At 36.3% G+C, this 12889-nt stretch overlaps 2 protein-coding genes across 10 annotated transcripts; one reads left to right on the top strand and one right to left on the bottom strand.

Annotated features, from left to right (window-relative positions):
• LOC109724326 (probable ADP-ribosylation factor GTPase-activating protein AGD11) lies at window positions 257-4942 on the top strand. 5 transcript variants are annotated; one of them, XM_020253114.1, is made up of 8 exons: window positions 263-546; window positions 693-811; window positions 1503-1596; window positions 2467-2542; window positions 2965-3128; window positions 3217-3418; window positions 3737-4045; window positions 4348-4942. In XM_020253114.1, exons 2-8 carry the CDS (start codon window positions 790-792, stop codon window positions 4627-4629), a joined length of 1149 nt encoding a protein of 382 aa, XP_020108703.1. In that variant the 5' UTR covers window positions 263-546; window positions 693-789; the 3' UTR covers window positions 4630-4942. The 5 variants fall into 5 exon arrangements, with proteins under 5 accessions (XP_020108706.1, XP_020108702.1, XP_020108703.1 ...); XM_020253115.1 differs by lacking the exon at window positions 693-811 and having other exon boundaries at window positions 264-546; window positions 3737-3853; window positions 3950-4045; XM_020253117.1 differs by lacking the exon at window positions 693-811 and having other exon boundaries at window positions 257-546; window positions 4282-4401.
• On the bottom strand, window positions 8168-12884 carry LOC109723708 (uncharacterized protein At5g39865-like). Of its 5 annotated transcripts, none has more exons than XM_020252171.1 (4): window positions 12161-12884; window positions 9603-9688; window positions 8783-8828; window positions 8168-8490 (listed from the first exon to the last, which is right to left on the bottom strand). In XM_020252171.1, the coding sequence occupies exons 1-4, from the start codon at window positions 12701-12703 to the stop codon at window positions 8332-8334; spliced, it is 834 nt and encodes a 277-aa protein (XP_020107760.1). In that variant the 5' UTR covers window positions 12704-12884; the 3' UTR covers window positions 8168-8331. The 5 variants fall into 5 exon arrangements, 3 of the variants coding, with proteins under 3 accessions (XP_020107760.1, XP_020107759.1, XP_020107761.1); XM_020252170.1 differs by having other exon boundaries at window positions 8783-8831; XR_002219728.1 differs by lacking the exons at window positions 9603-9688; window positions 12161-12884 and adding an exon at window positions 10613-11364 and having other exon boundaries at window positions 8409-8490.

Below are 12889 nucleotides of genomic sequence, written 5' to 3' on the forward strand. Positions count from 1 at the left end.
TATTCGTTTGATTCAAATTTGGATTCTGGTTTGGATTGAGTAACGGACAAAATATATATATATATATATATATATATATATATATCCGAACCCGAATTGTCAGATATTCGTTCTTTATACCCATATCCGAAATCATATTTGTCTAACATCGATTAAATTAAATCTGTCCTATTGGGTTCGGATTTGGATTCGGGTAAAATTTGGTGTATGTGTAACTGTTGACATCTAAAGGAAACCAATTGTCTTATCCACCACCACCAAGAATCAACCATCCTTTAACCTCCTCTTTTCCAACTTTTGTCCCTTTCCTTTTCTCATTGGTGTTGAAGGAAATGGAAACCCACTAATCAAAAGAAAAAGAAGAAATTAATGTATTATTTATTATATTTATTATAGGTGGATAGGGTGGTCAACCCATCAAAAAGTTTCCCTTCTCTCTTTCATCATATATTAATTAATTGATTAATCAATTGGTTAATTAATTATTAAGATTCATGCAGTCATATGGGTTGATCACATTCCCTTTCCATGGCCTATTAGCCAAAGGTAATCTTTTTTAACACAATTTAAGGGGGCTTTTATTTTTGTTTTTGTTATTGTTGTTGTTGTTGTTGGTTTCATAATTTTCTCTTAAAGAATATCTTTTTTCTTCTTTCTTTATTTTTTCTTTTTTTTTTTCTTTTTGTTTTCAGGGAGGGGTTGAGGCAAATGGAAAAGTGGGTTTGGGAGAGGAGGTTGCTGTGATTTTGGGCAGAGCATGTAAATAAATGATTACCCAACAGGAGAATCATGAGCTCAACAAATCCTCCAGGTCCTTTTTTTTTAAAATTTTTCCCCATAATTTTTTGATGTTTTATGAATTTTCTTTTATTTCATGTTCAAATTAGGGTCCACTTTTTGTTGTTTTTGATTTTTTTTTTTTTTTCCAGTTTGGGGGTAATGGGTTCCATTGAATTGTTGTTGTTGCTGTTAAATGTATTTTATTTGTGTCTACATATACTTGGAAGATATAAAGTTTCTGATACATTGGTGTTTTTCTTAAAAAAAACAAAAAAAATCATATCTTACAAATAATTGGGTATCAATTGTCCATGCAAGAGAAAATTGAAACTTGATCATCTGTTACAATCTACTTGATTAATTATATCCATGTAAGATGATCACCTGATGTGTAAATCAATAGTTTACTGTAAATTACATGGAGCATAAATTTTACACAGTCAAGTTTCAATTTTGTTATGTTCAGCAATTCAATGTATTGCACTGTATCAAACATCATTTCACAAAAACCATAGAATCGAGTTTCCGATTAAATTTATAAGTAGGCTATTTTTTTCATCTTTTTTTTTTTTGTGTGTGTATTAAACCTATTTTGCATGCAATAATATATAGCATTTGTGGCAACAAACTCATTCTTTTGTTCTGAAATTTTAGGCTTTTTTCCACTTTAGTAGTTTGTGGTTTGTTCTGGATTTAATAATATATATGGTTGCAAATTGCAGGTCCCTCTACTCCACCGCAGAGGTTGGAAAATTTGTTGACCCAACCAGGTAATCGAGTTTGCGCCGATTGTGGCTCTCCAGATCCAAAATGGGTGTAAGTATCTGATCCTGGGAACTTTACTCGAGCCTTTCGTGTTCAATATCCTATTTGCTATAATTCTGTGCATTTTTGGTTAATAATATGTCGTTCATATTCTCTGCACGCATTTGGTGCTAGGAAATTGATTAGAACTACTATTAAGCATGATATACATGAGTTCAAGAATCGATTTTGATGCTGAACTGCTAATTTGGCTTTTGTCGCACTATAATGCAAATGCTTTGGAAACAATAGATAATAATGTAAGAGTTTCATGTGTGTGCTGAAAAAGTCACCTGATCTTAAAATATACAGAACTATAAATTACCGGTACTGTCGCAAGACGGAGTTCAGAATCATCTGATAATTGTTTCCCCCAACTTCGCTTCACAATGCACACAAGGATTCTCTGATTTGTGTGAGAATTGAATTTTTGGCCAATGTCTGAATAAGAATCTTGGCTTTCGTGTGGATCATAACTTAGGGAATCACTTCCGCCTGACGTGCTGTTTTATTCTTATTATTGAAGATATGTTTGAAACTCATCTTCCTCGAAAACATAGAGTAAACGAGAAACAAGTTATTTGGCATACTGAATTCTTGTTTTAAGTTGCAAAGCAAATCCGTAGATGTATAGCGTGCAAACTAGTGATCCATCTAGCGGCATGCACATTCAACTGAATTTGGGTTTAATAATGAAAAAGCAGAAGCGTAATGAAATGAGGCCTTAATATTTCACTAACTGCCTTTGGATAGGAAGATGTTTATATTTATTTTCGCCTTCGATGTAAACAGATTTGAGTCTTTTCTTTTAATGTCGTTTTCTACATTAATCTAGTGTATCTAACATGCTGATATCTGATGAGCACAAATCACGATACTTAGGTCACTTAGTCTTGGTGTATTTATCTGTATCAAGTGTTCTGGAGTGCACAGAAGCCTTGGTGTACATATATCTAAGGTATGATCTTAAACTGAACTTTGCGTTTTCGTATCGACTCATTCCATTTGCTCGTTTTGCTATTAAATTTTTAACATCCTTTCTTATCAGTTATCACTAATAGTGATTTGGTAAAATGGAGTATTCTTCAGTAATCTTTTAGCGTTAACTTTGCATGTTGTGGGAGTGAAGCGACTCAGTGAACTACACCCAGAATTCACGTAGTACATCTTCCAAAATGTTAAAATCCTAGTTTGAATTTGTCGGAACCACTTAAATTGCCATTCAAATTTTCAGTTTCACCTGGTTCTGTTCAATCCGAAATTGAAGCTCATTCACTTAAAATAATGTTATGTAATGAAAGCAGATTTACTTATTGAGAACTTCACGCAGAGAATCGTGAGCGTAAAATAATATAAAGTCTATCACTTTTCCCTCCGCAGGTCCTCTCAGTGAAGCTAGATGAGTGGACAGATGAACAAGTTGATTCTTTGACCAACGCGGGCGGTAATGCCACTGTAAACACGAAATATGAGGCCTTTTTGCCTGAAAATTATAAGAAACCGCGACCAGATTCTTCAACGGAGGAACGTGCGGATTTTATCAGGTAGGATTCCGTGGAACCAAACGTGAACTTCTCTGGAAGATTCTCGCAGAATCAAGAACAAAGTTAACCTTTTTATTTTGATATTCAGGAGAAAGTATGAGCTGCAACATTTTTCGAGCTCCAATGCAATTATACTATCTACAGCGTATTCCAATTTCGCCGCACAAAACAACTGTTACAGCGGTAAAAGTTATGAGAAACAACACACCGGAATCCGTCATGGTCTAGGCCATGCCTTCAGAAACAGCTGGAGACGAAAGGAGTCAGAGAATAAGGCCGCGAAGAAGATGGTATTGTTTACTTACTATCTTACTGTACTGTACCACTGAATTATCACTGCCTCAAATAATTGAAGTTTTTGAAGAAAAGCTAGTTTGACTGGAACTGCTTTTATTGGAGATTCTACTTTCGGGTAGAAGAGCTCATTTTAACTTTCTGCTATAGCAGAAGCCCAAAATTTCATTTTAGCTTCAGGCTTCTGCTTTCTAGAGTAGAAAAGTCACTCCAAAAGTTCGGCCAACCAGGTTCTCAAGTTTGCGTCAGTACTGCACTTCAGATATCTTGTTTTCTTTCGTAACAGTATAATCATTGTTTTTTTTTTTTTGTAGATGGGGATGGTCGAATTTGTTGGTTTAGTAAAGGTCAACATAATAAGGGGGACCAACTTAGCCGTAAGGGATGTGATGACTAGCGATCCTTACGTTATCCTCAATCTCGGACACCAAGTAAGCAAATATTTTCACCGATTAAATCTAAATATATCGGGGTCGCGAAATGGTTCAGGCTTTTTTTTTTTTTTCCTCCCTCTGTTCCCTTTGCAGTCGATGAAAACACGCGTGATAAAGAGCAATTTGAATCCAGTGTGGAACGAAAGGCTAATGTTATCGATCCCAGATCCCATCCCGCCGCTGAAGCTGGTGAGAGGATTCACTTATCGCAGTTCACTTTTTCAACAGTTTATGTCGACATGCTTATCTTTTGAAATAATTTTTGATTGCTTCTCGTCATGTTGACTTGTAAGTAAGCAATTGGTTATTGCGATTCCACCTACGAAGCATCGTAGTTGTTTACATTGCCATGTAGTTTTGCAAGTTTTATTCGATTTGCAATAACATACTGCGTATTTGATTTCTTTTGTTTTCGAGACTATCAGAGATTGGATCTGCAGTTCCTCGTTGATTACGAGATTTTGTGAATTCGATTACATTTCTTGGTGCAGCAAGTGTACGACAAGGACACGTTCTCGACAGATGATCGGATGGGGGAGGCGGAGATAGACATCCAGCCGCTGGTTTTTGCGGCAAAAGCCTACGAGAACTCCTCAGCCTTGGACTCGTTGCAGCTCGGGAGATGGTTGGCCAGCGACGACAGTAATCTAGTCAAGGACAGTGTCATCTCTCTCGTGGACGGCAAGATCAAGCAGGAAATCACATTAAGACTTCAGAATGTCGAGCGAGGCGAGCTGGAGATCGAGCTCGAGTGCGTCCCTCTCAGCCAATGATCATCACACGACGAAGTACAAACTTTTCGAATTACTCATTGAATCAAGTATGCAGTTCACGAAACCGAAGGAGAGTGTTGATTGATCAGATACGTTGTAGCCTCGCATCGACATTAAAACTAATGAGATGGTTCTCTCTTCTGTTTATATTTGCGCCATTTTCGGATCACATATTTGATACAGTGGTTAGTTGTCAATGGTATTTGATGATTCAAAGTGCTTTCGCGGCTATTTATGCTGTAAGAGGAAGAAGTGTTCATGACTCATTTTAACTGATGCAGTTTTGAGAGCTCCTTTAAGTTGCTTCATAGTATTTGATTACTCCATCAAGAATATTTAAATCTACATACTTAGAAAGAATTAGATGGTCCCCTTTTTTTTTTTTTCATGCTATTGCAGCTTGAATTCATAATCTTTCACTGCAATTAAGTCCTCAAACCTTATGTAATTCATTTGTTGGAAGGTTTAATTATGCGATAAGTTGTGTACTTGAATTAAATGGGAGACAATTAATAATACTAGATGCTTAATAGGACTTTACTCGGAGCTCTTGCTCTGATGTCATATTAAAAGAATATGAAACAATTGTTGTTCTTCAGAAGTTTTAACTATCAGATAGCGATGTTTTTAATATTTATATTCAACATTACGTACTGCAAAGTGAGACTTAATCTGGGATTATTGTATTAACAAGAAACAATAGACTATAAGAGGAACAATTAGCGCAAATTAACATGTAGAATTTAAAGACAAATAAATCTTCATTTTGAATGTTTACATACTGTAGTCTACAATGCTGCTAATGTGCCATTTATTAATGTACTCTTTCCTGTGTTTGAGTAAACTAATACTTAAAATAGGAAAACAACAACATATCTTTATTCTTTTTCTCTTTTCCTATTTGTGATCTTCTTTTCCTATTTGTGATCTTTACTTCTAAACTGTGCTCTCTTTCTCTCTCTCCTTTTTGGCAATTCCTACTTCACCCACTTTCCCAGTAGGGGTGGGAACAAGCCGAGCTTGAGCGAGCTTATCTCGACTGAAGTTTGGCTTGAAATTAATTTCGAACCTAAATTTAGGCTCAAGCTCAGCTTGAAATTAATTCGAGCCGAGCTTGATCGAGCCTAACTTCGAGTTGAATGAGCTCGAGCATTAAACGAGCCGCTTAAAATTCTTAACATCATGCAATTTATAGTTTAATTTGTATAAAAACATTATCTAAAATTTGATACAAAGAATGTCTAATAGTTCAACAAACATACTAAATGCATGAAATATGATATTATAGTAGGTGAAAAGGAGAGAGAGCAATTAAAGTAGGGATTTGCTGATTCCTTTTGTGGGCCAGCAAATATGCCTAATAACTTAAACTCTAAATATATATAATTAAAATATCAATATATATTATTATATATAATTAATAAATATATATTTAGAGTCCGACTGGGATACTATCGATAACACCAAGGATTTAGTACTATCGAATTTTCCACCGTTAGATTTAATCCTTTGATTAGTTTTATCCGTTAGATTATATTATTAAACCAACCACTCACTCAATCCTAGGAGGCCCACATCATCCTAACCATACATTTCTTAATCCAAGGGCTAAAAAACTAATAGCACTAATAGCTTGGTGCTATTGATAGTATTTCAGCCTAACTCTCACTCTCTCTCTCTCTCTCTATATATATATATAGAGAGAGAGTCCGGCTACTATACTATTATGAGTACGATCCTCCTCGTATTTATAAATTGTTTTCGATGATAGAGCTTACGAATCGACGATCCACACCGTTAAACATTATCTAGAACATTTGAAACATCTAAAAATCAAATTTCATAATTTTTCGACATAATTTACCTTACGATCAAAAGCTCACGAAATTAACAATTTTTAACGGCCGGTATGGAATACTTGCTAGTTTAACGGTGCAAAAGAATCCGAATAGGTTGAATTTTTGATAGAAAATTTTATTCACTACCTAGATAAAGATCAATAACTCCGATCTTAAATTGAAGGATCCGATTATTCATTTTTAAGACATCGTTCGATTTTGACCGTTCATTTTATGCCCGCTTGATGGACTTTATTATGATTTCGAAAAATTACGAAATTTATTTTCTAGAAGTTTCAAATACTCTAGATCATATTTAATGGAGTGAATCGTCGATTCGGAAGCTCTATCATTGAAAACAACTTATGAGTACGAAGGGCCCAATACTCATAATAGTATAGTAGCCCTACTATATATATATATATATAGAATTAGGCTAATTTACTATTAATAGTATCAAGCACTTTATGCTATTAAGTTTTCGGCTCTTGGATGAAGGGATATGCAGTTAGGATGATAGTGATCCTCTAGGATTGAGTAGGTGGTTGATTGAATAGTATGATCTAAGAATGTAGAAATGGTCAAATGAATAGATCTAACGGCAGAAAACTCGATAGCACCAAGCACTTGATACTATTGATAGCATCGAAGCTTTTCGAGCCCAATTCGAGCGAGCCCAGTAATACTCAAGCTCGACTTGAAATATATTTCGAGTTTTATTTTCTGTTCAAGCTCGGCTCATTTAATTTCAAGTCGAGCTCGAGCGAGCTGAATATTGAGCCGAACGCGAAACAGACACGAGCCGGCTCATTCATTTGCCAGCCTTACTTTCCACTCTTTGATGCTTCACCTTCCCATCTCACCTTCCCATCTCTATCTCTGCACGATGCTTCGTCTTCCACCCACTCACTTTTTAATTAATATATTCATATAATTCATTTTCATCTAAAGAAATTATTTAAAAAAAAAAATAAAAATAAGATCTCTTCGTACTCTTTTTTATCACATATTTTTCTTTTTTCTTTCTTGTTCACAAGAAGGGTTCATTTTTTATATTTTTCTTTATTATTTTTTTTTTTTAAATTGTGTAGGTATTGAAATTAGGTTACTGCGATAAATTTAAAGTCAATGAGGGAAAAGAAGCGGTGGGTGTGGGGGGATCCGTACGACATTGACATGACCGTAACTAAAGAGAAGCTCGACGCCGACAACGACGGTGAGGTGACGTGGAGAACGCGAATCGCCTCTTCAATCTCAGCAGCGTGATCAAGGTGCGTGTGAACTAATAATTTTATTACTGCTTCTTTCATTATTGTTATGTGTAATTTATTTATTATTATAGATTTTGCAATATTTACACATATATGTTTTATATTTTTTATTTATATTTATTGACGCCTTATGACAAATTAAAAAAATTTAAAATTCTAATTTTGTCAATCTTATATCTTCTATAGTATTAGCCCACCATAATACGCGAGTAACTTCACTAGCATCTTCATTAAAAAGCATGATTCCTCATGAAACATCTCATATGCATCCCTTAAATGCTATAACAATATCTTAATGACAATTTGTACATTCAATCAACCCACCACCCACAATTTGTTCATTCAATCAACCCACCACCCAAAATAACAAAGAGAGAGAGAGAGAGAGAGAGAGAGAGAGAGAGAGAGAGAGAGAGAGAGAGAAAGGAGGGGAAATAAATGGTGCCAACATTGATTGACATGTTACCAGAATCATCATAGACACTATAAAAATAACACATCCACTTCAACAAAATACACTGCATTTGTTTATTTGATTAGCTAGCCCCACCACTAAACATTGCCAACACCATCATCATGTGTTAACTTTACACCTAATTCACACCACTGGGGAAAAAGATAGGTTTGCTTTTTTCTTTCTTATTTTTGTGTATATCACTTGTAGCATCATCATAATCATTATGACCAATGCATGTTTTGATGTTCCCATAAACAAAGAAACATTTAAGGGACCAATGCATGTTTTGATGTTCCTATAAACAAAGAAACAATTAAGGATTGAGTAAGCATGCTTTTTCATATTATTCAAATGTCTTAATTATGCTCCATTTGTTACATTACATATGGTAAAAAAGTACGATCCGTAAGAAACATCATGCTGCATATATCGCAATGAATCGGTTAAAATATATATATTCTAATTTTTGCAGTCTCACAAGAAAACAAGTGATCCTTAATACTAAATGAGCAATTAGATATTCAGAGTTTAAAGATTACCAGGAAAAATAACCCATCTTATAATATCATAAAAAAAGTTTAGCACACCTGGAATTCACCGTCGCATAATTTTATTTGAGACATGATTTTGATTCTGCTGAAACAAAATAACCAACATAAAATTAATGGATTAATGGTAGGTTACAAAAGGCCAATAAGATCACAAACCAACTCAAAATACATATACAAGCCAAAAATAGAGCAATAATCCCTTCATGTCATTTGTAACCTATTGTCAGTGTGTTCTAACAATATAACAAAACAATAACTACAAAATAATTGAGCGCAAATAGTTATGTGCGACAAATAAAAGCAGAGGTGGTAAAGTGACTAAATCAAAAAAAAGGGTGTCTGAGGCTTCTCCTTAAAGCAATTCTTTGTACATGAAAAGTAGTGCTAAGTTTAGCCCATCTTCAAATTATCACTACTGAAGGTAAAATTCTCAAAAAATAAAAAACAATTAAGTTGGAACTGAATTAAAGTGAATCAGAAAACAACAGTGCATATATAATACATGAAACAACATTGCTCTTTTAAAAGAAATTCCATAACAGTGGATCAGGAAACATCAAGTTCTCGTGTGAGCCCCTCGCATGCTAGAATAACTTGCTCGGCATATCTCCTCCCCTTTATGTTACAATCTTAAAGTGACTATGAAGGAATAAAGCACCCTCAGAAACCATGATAATTAGAAACTCGCAAAGTACTAAAATAAAACTCTAATGTTAAAAACAAAAAAGAAAAAGAAAAAAATAAAGAGAGAAAGAGAAAGAAAGAAAACCATCCAACACAAGTTATTACTATATAACTTGTTTTGGCATCAAAGAGGCCCTAAACTTCGAAATCGAACATATGATCACAGAACTACCTCCTAAATCCTCGGTCATCAACAATCCAACGTGCACCAATGGAACTTAGATAAGTCGCAAACCCACTACAGAATTCATAGACCATCTACATACAAACAAAATGAAATAATGAGAGCATATAATTATGCATCATCGTGCAAAAACTGGAAGTTTCAACACTGCAAATCAAAACAGCCATCACCCTCGAAGAATCCACGAGAAGCATTTGCGAAACCTTTACTTATCATTCATTTACATTGGAATAGTAAAGATCAAGAGAGCTTGTAAAATCAGAATATATAGTCAAATACATGAAAATGTCAATGCCCTCCCACATGCATTGAGGAGCGAGAATATCTAAAATAGAATATATAAAGTACATAATTTGATTTCATGACCAAGTATGTGAAGATCAAAATTTAAGGGGACAAACAATAAAAATAAATATTTTGATTTCATGATCAAGTATGCCAAGACAACTTTGAGAGAAAACATATAAAATACGTATTTTAATTTCATGACTAAGTAGGCAGGTATGTCAAGGTCAAAATTTAAGGGAAAAAACATATAAAAATATAGAATTTGATTCCATGACCAAGTACATCTTCAATAAACTCGGGCATTGATGAAATTATCCATCCAAGAACTGTTGCATGCTATAATAAGTTACGAAAGATCTATCAACTGTTCCACCAATAGGAATATATAGCTTTGACAATGAATGAAGTTAACTAAAATTAAACTAACAGCATAAGCAACTTGCTTTTCTCTCAGAAGAAGAAACGCGGACCAAATTGCTTATACTCAAAGTTTCATGTAGCCGACAGAAGTAAGACAGAATATCTCCAAGGGAAAGATAAGAGATAATATTAATTAAAAAAAAAAGCCAGAAATACCAAAAGGAAATTCTGAGCATATTTCAAAAGTTGTTGGGTTTATAAACCTTTCATATCAGACTGAAAAGCAAAATGGCAATTGAATGCTACAGATACACATCAATAATGATAACAAAAGGATACAAACGCCTCACCTCTATCATCCACAATATTTAATCAATGAATTGGGAGTCTGGGATATGATTAACTAAAAGCCAAAACTCCGACAAATGATCTTCTGTGTTCTAATAATGCTTATAAGTCACAACAAAGATCCTTTATGTGCGGTCCCTCACTTTTGCTTCTTCACATAGATAAAGAACACCAAACTTACTCCATTTCCATGTCAATTCATGTTGTTAAAAACCAGTAAACTTCCCAACTAAAAATTGCATAAAGAAAACACTTGATATCAACATCAAACAGCTCACACGGGTAACAAAACTTATCCCCTCAGTCAATGTATCTATCAAAGTTTAACTCTAGGGCGTTAATTAGGAAGTAGCACCTATATAATTAGAGATTTTTTCAGTTTTTTGTTTTTAATGACCCAACTCATTGCGAAAAAAATATTGGACAAAACTTTTACTTCCATGGCATCATTCTATAACATCATTCTATGCTAGCACCTGATTTTATTTCTTTTAATGCTCAAGTCCTCTGTATTAGTTCTCTGCAATTGGTTATTGTGTATATTCTTCTAATAGATGAAGAGTGTTCATGTGCATCGATATTTTGCTGTTCTTATAAGGAATTCAATAAGAGTTTGATCATTTGGTGTACAGAGAACTCCTAACAATGAGTATTTAGTTAATCATCTTCAACCTAGAGCCATATTGCCATATAACTAATACCGGAACTTAATAGTTATCAGCTATGCAGGCAATAATTGAAGATGAACATCGGTTACGACTAATACCGGAACTCCCGCCTCACAAAAGGAGATATGTATCATCGTTCCTCGCAGGCTTGAGAAAAGTATAACAATATGAAATCACCTCGAAGGTAATCCAATAGAAATCCTACTGAAAAGAAGCAACAATAGATCAACTAAATGCTTTATTCCGGTAAGTCAAATGCAGCATTCTCAGCAAAAGCCCAACATACACCTACTTCAACTAATCCAACAATGTTACAACTCGATATTACTAAATTTTGTACCTATAACCACCTGAAGACCAATTTAATTTGTTGAGCAGCAAAAATCATTAAAGATACACCCTAAGCTGTTGCATGATTGCATCCACAAAGCATGAAAGGAAACACCATTTTGTCAAGTTATTCAATCAAATCATGGGAAGAGAATGTTTAAAGAGAAATGAAATATTCAGAAGAAACAATCAACTCAATCTCAATATTTACATTGACATAGTAATTACTGTACCGTATCTTTACACAAGCAATCTTACACTTTCATTTTTTGCCATCACCACACACTATCAGGGGGGAAAAGAACCCAAATTGTTCTTTTCTCCTCCTCTCAATCACCAAAGAAGGTTTTTTTTTTTTTTTTTTTTTTTTTTTTTTCTGTGATACCAAATTAATACACAAAACCACAACAACGCAATCAACAACCGCTCAATTACACTCAAATTAACCCCAAATCAAAAAAGAAAAAGATCAAAAAAGGAAAAAAAATTCCTTGTTTTAATCAGAATTCTTGATTTTGAGGATCAATAGGAGCAGCAGTGAGGGCACCGTACCAGGCCGTTCTCGTTGCAGGCGTCGCACCGGCGCATGCGGCCCTCGGCCTCGTCGAAGAGCTTGCGGCTGCCGCAGCAGCGGGGGCAGGGGGCGAAGCGGACGCCGCCGCACGCGGAGCAGACGTGGGCGGGGTCCTGGCCGTCGGCGCCGCCGATGAGGCGGCCGCCGACGAAGAGCTGGGGGATGGAGAAGGGGCGGGAGCGGGCGGCGAGGAGCCCCTGGAGCTCGCGGCGGAAGGCGGCGTCCATGGAGACGTCGCGCTCGTCGACGGCGACGCGGAAGCCGCGTAGGATGGCGCGCACGGTGGAGCAGTCCTCGTGGGTGCGGCGGACGCCGCGGAGCGAGGTGGAGTAGAGGACGACGCGGCGGGGCCGGGGGCGGGGGTCGTCGGAGAAGGGGCGGCGGAGTGCCTTCGAGGGGGAGGAGAGGGGCCGGTGCTGAGGGTGGTGGTGGTACGTGAGCGACCGCGTGAAGAAGTAGGGTTTCTTGTTTCCGCCGCCGCCGCATCCTCCGCCGCCGCCTCCGCCTCCGCCGCCGTCCATGGAGAGGATCGCCGGAGGGGTTGGGGTGGTGGATCGGAGGCGCGGCCCTTCTAGGGTTAGGGTTTGGAGGAGACGATCGGAGGAGGAGGAGGAGGAGGAGGAGAGAGAGAGAACGTACAACGAACAAAGGGCGCAAATGGGGGGATCGCTTTGTTACTCTTATATTTTTATTTTATTTTATTTTTT

This window comes from Ananas comosus, linkage group 18 (genome assembly GCF_001540865.1).
Source record: "Ananas comosus cultivar F153 linkage group 18, ASM154086v1, whole genome shotgun sequence".
Taxonomy (NCBI): Eukaryota; Viridiplantae; Streptophyta; class Magnoliopsida; order Poales; family Bromeliaceae; genus Ananas; species Ananas comosus.

Excerpts from the sequence above, each read along its gene's own strand:
- LOC109724326 (XM_020253113.1), top strand. The coding sequence starts at position 495 with ATGCAGTCATATGGGTTGATCACATTCCCTTTCCATGGCCTATTAGCC. Across the intron at positions 2,543-2,964 it reads TTGGTGTACATATATCTAAG|GTCCTCTCAGTGAAGCTAGA; the intron begins GTATGATCTTAA and ends TTCCCTCCGCAG. Across the intron at positions 4,046-4,347 it reads CCATCCCGCCGCTGAAGCTG|CAAGTGTACGACAAGGACAC; the intron begins GTGAGAGGATTC and ends TTCTTGGTGCAG.
- LOC109723708 (XM_020252170.1), bottom strand. The coding sequence starts at position 12,703 with ATGGACGGCGGCGGAGGCGGAGGCGGCGGCGGAGGATGCGGCGGCGGC. Across the intron at positions 8,832-9,602 it reads GATGACCGAGGATTTAGGAG|CAGAATCAAAATCATGTCTC; the intron begins GTAGTTCTGTGA and ends ATTTTGTTTCAG. Across the intron at positions 8,491-8,782 it reads TATGCGACGGTGAATTCCAG|GAACATCAAAACATGCATTG; the intron begins GTGTGCTAAACT and ends CTTTGTTTATAG.